The sequence below is a fragment of the Platalea leucorodia genome (assembly GCF_965183815.1).
Source record: "Platalea leucorodia genome assembly, chromosome: 22".
Taxonomy (NCBI): Eukaryota; Metazoa; Chordata; class Aves; order Pelecaniformes; family Threskiornithidae; genus Platalea; species Platalea leucorodia.
In genome coordinates, this window is record NC_138844.1 from 4,136,011 (window position 1) to 4,143,536 (window position 7,526).

General features: G+C 64.4%; 1 protein-coding gene across 1 annotated transcript; it reads left to right on the top strand.

Moving 5' to 3' along the window:
- Positions 1–4,595: 4,595 nt before the first annotated feature.
- On the top strand, positions 4,596–7,526 carry DLX3 (distal-less homeobox 3; the record flags this gene model as incomplete). The annotated part of the gene is made up of 3 exons (XM_082331576.1): positions 4,596–4,914; positions 5,257–5,447; positions 7,185–7,526. 3 exons carry the CDS (start codon positions 4,596–4,598, stop codon positions 7,524–7,526), a joined length of 852 nt encoding a protein of 283 aa, XP_082187702.1.

Below are 7,526 nucleotides of genomic sequence, written 5' to 3' on the forward strand. Positions count from 1 at the left end.
GGGCCTGGCGGGGGCGGGGGGTCACGGTTGGAGCCCCGGGAGCGGGACCAGGGCCGCAGCATCGTCCCTTCCCTCCCGGGGAGGTGGCGGCAGCCGGTCCCCAACCCCGGCAAAGGTCACCGGGAGCCATCGCGCCGCTCCCACCCGTGCCAGGAAACCCGTGGGTGGGGGGGCGGCTGCAGGATGTCCTGTGTCCCCCGCCCCGGTGTCCCCGCGCCCCAGCACAGCTCCCGCGCCGCGATGTCACTGGAAAGAGTGACCGCACAGGGGACAGTCCCAAGGGCAGCTGGCCACTGCTCTGGCACGGGGCCTTGTCCCCCGTCCCCCATCCCCTTGTCCCCTGTCCCTTGTCCCCTGTCCCTTGTCCCCCATCCCCTTGTCCCCTGTCCCTTGTCCCCCATCCCCCATCCCCCATCCCCCTGTCCCCTGTCCCTTGTCCCCCATCCCCTTGTCCCCTGTCCCCTGTCCCCTGTCCCTTGTTCCCAGTCCCTTGTCCCCAATCCCCAGTCCCTGTCCCGAGGTCCCCCAGCGAGGCCTGGCCCTGATCCTGGCTGGGAGCACCCCAAACGCCCGCCGTCTCCCCGGGGACGGGTGGATTTTCTCTCGGGCAGGGGACACGGCCCTCGGCACGGGGACGAAGAGCCCTGGCGGGGCAGCCGGGGCCAGTCCCCAGCTTGGGGACGTTTTGGGGCACAGTGGGTGCCTCTCTCTGCCCGCCGGCTGGTTAAGTGTTTCAGGGGTTCGCCCTGTGGCCTTGGCTGCCACCCAGGAGGGTGCTGGCACCCAGGGAGGGGGGCAGCACCCCAGAAGGGGGTTTGCACCCGAGGAAAGGTGTACACACACAAAGAAGAGTATTTGCACCCAAAAGAGTGATGTATGCACTCAAAGGAGGGTGTTTACACCCAAAGGAGGGTGTTTGCACCCAAAGAAGGGTATTTGCACCCAAAAGAGTGATGTATGCACCCAAAGAAGGGATGTTTGCACCCAAAGGAGGGTGTTTGCACCCAAAGAAGGGATGTTTGCAACCAAAGAAGGGTATTTGCACCCAAAAGAGTGATGTGTGCACCCAAAGGAGGGTGTTTGCACCCAAAGGAGGGTGTTTGCACCCAAAGAAGGGATGTTTGCACCCAAAGAAGGGTGTTTGCACCCAAAGAAGGGTATTTGCACCCAAAGAAGGGTATTTGCACCCAAAGGAGGTATGTTTGCACCCAAAGGAGGGTGTTTGCACCCAAAAGAGCGTGTTTGCACCCAAAGGAGGGTGTTTGCACCCAAAGGAGGTATGTTTGCACCCAAAGGAGGGTGTTTGCACCCAAAAGAGTGATGTGTGCACCCAAAGGAGGGATGTTTGCACCCAAAGGAGGGTGTTTGCACCCAAAGAAGGGATGTTTGCACCCAAAGAAGGGTGTTTGCACCCAAAGAAGGGTATTTGCACCCAAAGAAGGGTATTTGCACCCAAAGGAGGTATGTTTGCACCCAAAGGAGGGTGTTTGCACCCAAAAGAGCGTGTTTGCACCCAAAGGAGGGTGTTTGCACCCAAAGGAGGTATGTTTGCACCCAAAGGAGGGTGTTTGCACCCAAAGAAGGGATGTTTGCAACCAAAGAAGGGTATTTGCACCCAAAAGAGTGATGTGTGCACCCAAAGGAGGGATGTTTGCACCCAAAGGAGGGTGTTTGCACCCAAAAGAGCGTGTTTGCACCCAAAGGAGGGTGTTTGCACCCAAAGGAGGGTGTTTGCACCCAAAGAAGGGTATTTGCACCCAAAGGAGGTATGTTTGCACCCAAAGCGGGTGTTTGTGCCCAGGAGGGGTGTCAGCACCCCAGGAGCGCGCTGCCCCCCCGCGGGGAGGTGTTGCCCCGGGGGGTGTTGCCTGCCCGGGGGGGGGTGGCGGCACCGAGGGGGGGTACGCGCACCCAAGGGGGGGTGCTCGCACGCGCAGCGGGGGTGTCGTTACCGCGCGCGGCCGCTAGATGGCGCTGTCCGCCCAGGGATGCTGCGGGGGGGCGGGGCGGGATGCGGGGACCCCCCCGGACCCCGCACCCCCGCACCCCCCGCACCCCTCTGTGGCGGAGCTGGGGACACGAGGGGGCTCCCGTGGGCTCCCCCGGGCTGGGGGGGGGGGGTGTCCAACCGGGGCGCCTGGGGGTCACCTCCCCCCCCAGCCTTGTGGGGGGCACGGGGGAGGGACCCCCCCCCCTCCAGCCTTGTGGGGGGCGGAGGGGGCGGTGGGGGGTGCTGGCGTGTCCCTGGGGTCAGCCCTGCCACCCCCCCCCCCCGCACCCACCCGCAGAGACCCCCCCGGGTGCCCCAGTGCAGCTACTTCTGCCACCCCCACTGTCCCAGTTCACCCAAACTGGACCCCCCCACCCCCCCGGTCCCCGCCCCCCCCATCCATGACCTCCCAGGTTTTTGGGGCTTCAGCAAGCGCCAGCCTGGCCAAGAAGCCTCCGGCAGCCAGAGGCACCAGTGCCTCCCAGTCCCAAACTGGTTCAGGACTGCACAGACCTGCTCCCTGTTTGCGCCCCGCTCCCCAGCCGCGCTCCCCGGCCTGCAGCTCTCCAACCGGCTTTTCCTGCTGGAGAAACCCTCTCCCAGAAGGAACCAGCCCTGGTGACAGTCCGGCCGGAGGGACAGCCAGTCCGGCCGGAGGGACAGCCAGGCCCGGGAGCTGGGGACGTCCCAGCGGCTCCTCCGGGACCTTGGGAAGCCTCCCCAGGGAGGCCCCCGCAGAGCTCCAGGCGGGACAGGGCAGGGCTGGGCTTCTCCCAGACATTTCTGTCCCCTCTGAATTAATTCCTCAAATCTCAAGTTACGTTTCCCATGCCCGTGCCGTCACACAGCCTCCGGGTCACGCTTTGCCTCCTGCCTCGTCCCGGCTCCTTCCCTTTGGAATTGATCTTGAGTTCTATTTATTTCTCTCTCTATTTCTATTTATTTCTATTTCTAATTTGTCTTATTCCTAATTTCTCCTCTTCCTTTTCCTCTTCCTAATTTCTCTTAGTCCTTTTCCTATTCCTAGTCCTAATTTCTCCTATTCCTATTCCCTCCTATTCCTTTTCCTATTCCTATTCCTAATTTCTCCTATTCCTTTTCCTATTCCTTTTCCTAATTTCTCCTATTCCTATTCCTTTTCCTATTCCTATTCCTAATTTCTCCTATTCCTATTCCTATTCCTATTCCTGTTCCTAATTTCTCCTATTCCTATTCCTATTCCTATTCCTATTCCTATTCCTATTCCTATTCCTATTCCTATTCCTATTCCTATTCCTAATTTCTCCTGTTCCTGTTCCTGTTCCTGTTCCTGTTCCTGTTCCTGTTCCTGTTCATTCTTTCTCTTTCCACCCTGTTCACATTTTTGGTCCTTTTTCTGCTTTACCCCGGCCCCGGCGGTGGCGGCCGGGCCGGGACTCGAACCCGCGGCTGCACCGGCGGCGCCGCTCCCCGCTGCGGCCGTCAGGTGGCGCCATTGCACCGCGCTGCACTGCGGGGGTCGGGGAGGGCACTCGGGGGGGCGGGGGGGGGGGAAGCCTTAAAGCTCCGCCCCCAGCCCCCCCCCAACCCCCCAGCCCCCCTGGGGTAAGGACCTGCCAGCAGAGGCAGAGACCCCCCCCCCCAAAATAAAAGTGTGTCCCTCCCCCAAAGCCCCCGGCCCCCCCCGGTGGCTGGGGACAGCCCTGCGAGTGGGGAGGGGGTCGCAGGGGTTGGCCTGGGCCCCGGGCTGGGCGATGCTGCTGGGGGCTCTTAGGGCAGTGGGGGGGTCGGGGCACTGGCTGGGGGTGGGAGAGGGGCACAGAGCCCCTGGGGGGGGGAGTCCCCCCGAGAATCGGGGCTTGACACCGCCCCAGGGTCCCCAGGAGGCAAGTTTTGGGGTAGATGAAGGTCCCCTGCTCCATGAGGCTGGGGGGGCTCTGCCTTGGGGATGGTGTTGAACTGGGAGAAGGTGGGAGCCGGGGGCGGGGTGTGTGTGTCTAAAACACCCCCGTAGCCACCCAGCCCCGAGCCCGGATCCATCCTACTCCCTAACCCCAACCCTTCCTCCCCCCTGCCCCCCAGCAAACACCCCCCCACCCCGCTCCCCCTCCAAATCCCCCCTCAGCACCAAGAGTCCCCGGGGGGCCACCAATCCCCTCGCAAAAAAGCCCCCCCCTGAAATCGCTGGTGTCCCCAGAGGCCCTGCCAGCCACCCCCCTCCCGCCCCTGCTCCCGCAGACGGGAGCCTGCGATCTTTATTTATTCCTTCGCCCTCCTTCACCCACTCTTTGTTGTTTCTTGAGAGAGGGAAAGAAGGGAAAAAAAAAAAAAGAGAGAAAAAAAAAAAACCACACACACAGAGAGGAGGCAGGAGCCTGTTTTGCCTCCCAGGCAATATTTCTGGAGCCAATCGGAATGCGCACCCACCCTGCCCTGCTCCCTAATTAAAGGCTTTAAGCAGGCGGCCGGGGCTGGAGGTTTGGGCACAGTCTCTTGGTTGCTCCTCGAAGAGCCGGTGCGGAGGAGCCAGCTCTGGGCACGCCAGGCCTGACGTGCGGGCAGCCGGAGCCGCCGGGTTGGGGGGTCCCCAGCCAGGCGGGCAGCTCCCCCCCCCCCAGGTCCAGCGATGAGCGGGTCTTTCGACAAGAAGCTCTCCAGCATCCTCACCGACCTCTCGGGCTCGCTGAGCTGCCATGCCGCCTCCAAGGACTCTCCCACCTTACCGGAGTCCTCCGTCACCGATCTGGGCTACTACACCGGCCAGCACGACTACTATCCGGGCCAGTCCTACAGCCAGCCCGTGAGCCACTACCCCTACCACCAGTTCAACCTCAACGGCATCGGCACTGCCGGCACCTACTCGCCCAAATCCGACTATTCCTACAGCCCTTCCTACCGCCAGTACAGCCACTTCAGGGACCAGCAGCTCCCAGCCCAAGAAGCAGGTAGGCTGCTCGGAGGAGAGGGGCCGTAGCCATCCCGCTGATTGCACCCCTCTAAGTGTCCCCAAGTTGGGGACAGGGTGGCCGCGGGGCTGGGGAAGGGGGTGTTGTCCCCGCCGAAGGATGGGGTGGATGTTGGGGCAGGGCTCAGCCCCCTCCGGCATCCCCGGTGCTGCTGGGGGGATGCAGCGGGATGGAGCCGCGCTGGATGCGGCCGTCCGGGGCAATGCCCTGGGGGACGGGACAGTGCCACCGCGCAGAGCAGGGTGACCCTGAGCTGGGGGGGGGGGTCTGCACTGGGACCCCTTTGCTGTCACCGACCTCACACCTCCGCTCTCTGCCCAGTGTCGGTGAAGGAGGAGCCGGAGCCGGAGGTGCGGATGGTCAATGGGAAACCCAAGAAGATCCGCAAGCCCCGCACCATCTACTCCAGTTACCAGCTGGCGGCTCTGCAACGCCGCTTCCAGAAAGCCCAGTACCTGGCGCTGCCCGAACGGGCTGAACTGGCCGCCCAGCTGGGGCTCACCCAGACCCAGGTAAGGGCTGAGCCCCCCTCGACACCCCCCATCACCCCAATTCCCAGCCACGGGCAGGAGGGATCGGCAAGAGGGGGAGCCGGAGCTGCTCCCCCCTTGCAAAACCTGAATCAGTGGGGTTTGGGAGAGGGGCTCTGGTCACAGCTGGATGGTGAGAGCCGGGAGGGGTCTGGGGGTCCCCGGAGATGGATGCTCCCCACTTGCTCGCGGGCGTAGGGGTCCCTGCTGTCAGATTTCCCCGCGTGGAGCAGATCTGCGCTGCCGGGGAAAAGGTGGAGAGGAGGGAAGGAGCAGAGAGAGGGGACGGAGCCCAGCTGTGCCCCGCTCCCCAGGTTTTGGGGTTTATCCCCCTCCCTCCGGAGCCAGCCCCAGCCCAGCCCTCGCTCTGCCCAGGCACCCGGCAGGGTCTGAGGGTTAATCCTGCCCTGGTGCCTGGGAGGGTCCTGGGTCAGCAATGCTCCCGGCCTCCCGAGAACGCAGGACACCAAATCCCAGGCCGGACGGGACGCTCGGGACAGGGTGCTCGGGACGGGGTGCTTGGCACGGGGTGCTCGGGACACCCCATCCCAGCAGCAGGTTCTGGCCCCGAGTCCAGCCGGAGCGCGGGGTCCTGGGGACCGGACTCTGCTCCCCCTGGCTGGGCTTTCTGGGGCTCCCCTTGGGTCCGTCCTCCCGGCGCTCCGTGTCCCCCATCCCACTTGGTCCAGGCAGAGAGAAGGGAATCTGGGACAGGAGACACATCCCCCAAGGGACCCTGTGCTGGGGGTGGCAGCTTAGGCTGGACTGGAAAAGCAGGGATGGGTGCGACGGCCTTTTCCTCCCCGTGAGCCACCCAGATTTGGGGCTAAACCCTCGCTTTTGGGGCTTGCCTGACGTGGGGACAAATCGTCCCCACTGAAGATCGTCCCCACCGATCTGCTGGCGTGAAGGCGAGCGGGTTGTCACCACTGTCACCGCAGCGTGCGACTCCCCCGCACCCCGTCCCGTCCCGGGCGCCCTCCCTGCCTGCGGGCCGGCGCCGGCGCCCTTGTGCCGCCCTTGGCGCGGCGCTCCCCAGCGCCCGGCCTTCCTCCTCCTCCCTTGGGCGATGAAGCAATCGGGCACACTCGGCAAAGGGCTGACGGAGCGCGTCACCCGCTCCCAGAGGGACATCCTGTTTGGGTGACAACCACCGCCCCCCCCACCCCTTCCCCGGGGGCCAAGGGCGTCCAGCACCGCCGCCTCACCCAGCACCGGGGACGCTCCCGACGCCCGGCGTGCCAGACCGGCGTCCCATGATGCATGGCGTGACGGGCTTCCCGCGACGCCTATGTCCCCGGGGTCCCCACGACACCCGTATCGTGGGCACCTTCCCACGGTGCATGGTGTGTCCAGGTTCTCCGTGACACCCACATCCCGGGTGCCTTCCTGTGAGGCGCCATGTGTGGGGTCCCCGTGACACCCGTGTCCCAGGGGGCTTCCCGTGATGCACGGTGTGTGGGGTCCCCACGATGCCCACGTCCTGGGTGCCTTCCCGCAGCGCACGGTGTGTGCAGGCTCCCCGCGATACCCACGTCCCTGGTCCCTTCCCACGCTGCGTCGTGTCTGGACTCCCTGCGACAGCCATGTCCCTTGTCCCTTCCCGCCTGCCCAAGGTCCCCGCATCACCCCCATCCCGTGTCCCCTTCCCACGCCCCCCGTTCAACCCGGTCATCCGCTTTTGGTGGCGGGGCGCTGACCCCTCTCCCTCCCTTCCAGGTGAAGATCTGGTTCCAGAACCGCCGCTCCAAGTTCAAGAAGCTGTACAAGAACGGCGAGGTGCCGCTGGAGCACAGCCCCAACAACAGCGACTCCATGGCCTGCAACTCCCCCCCTTCCCCGGCCGTCTGGGACAGTAACTCGCACGGCAGCGCGCCGGGCCGGACCCCGCTTCCCCAGCCGCTTCCCTACAGCTCTTCCCCCGGCTTTTTGGAGGAGCACAACCCCTGGTATCACCCCCAGACCCTCAGCGGACCCCACGGACCCCACCAGCCGCCGCCAGCCACCACGATGCATCACACCTCCCCGGGGCCTCCCCCCAACACCGGCGCCGTCTATTAA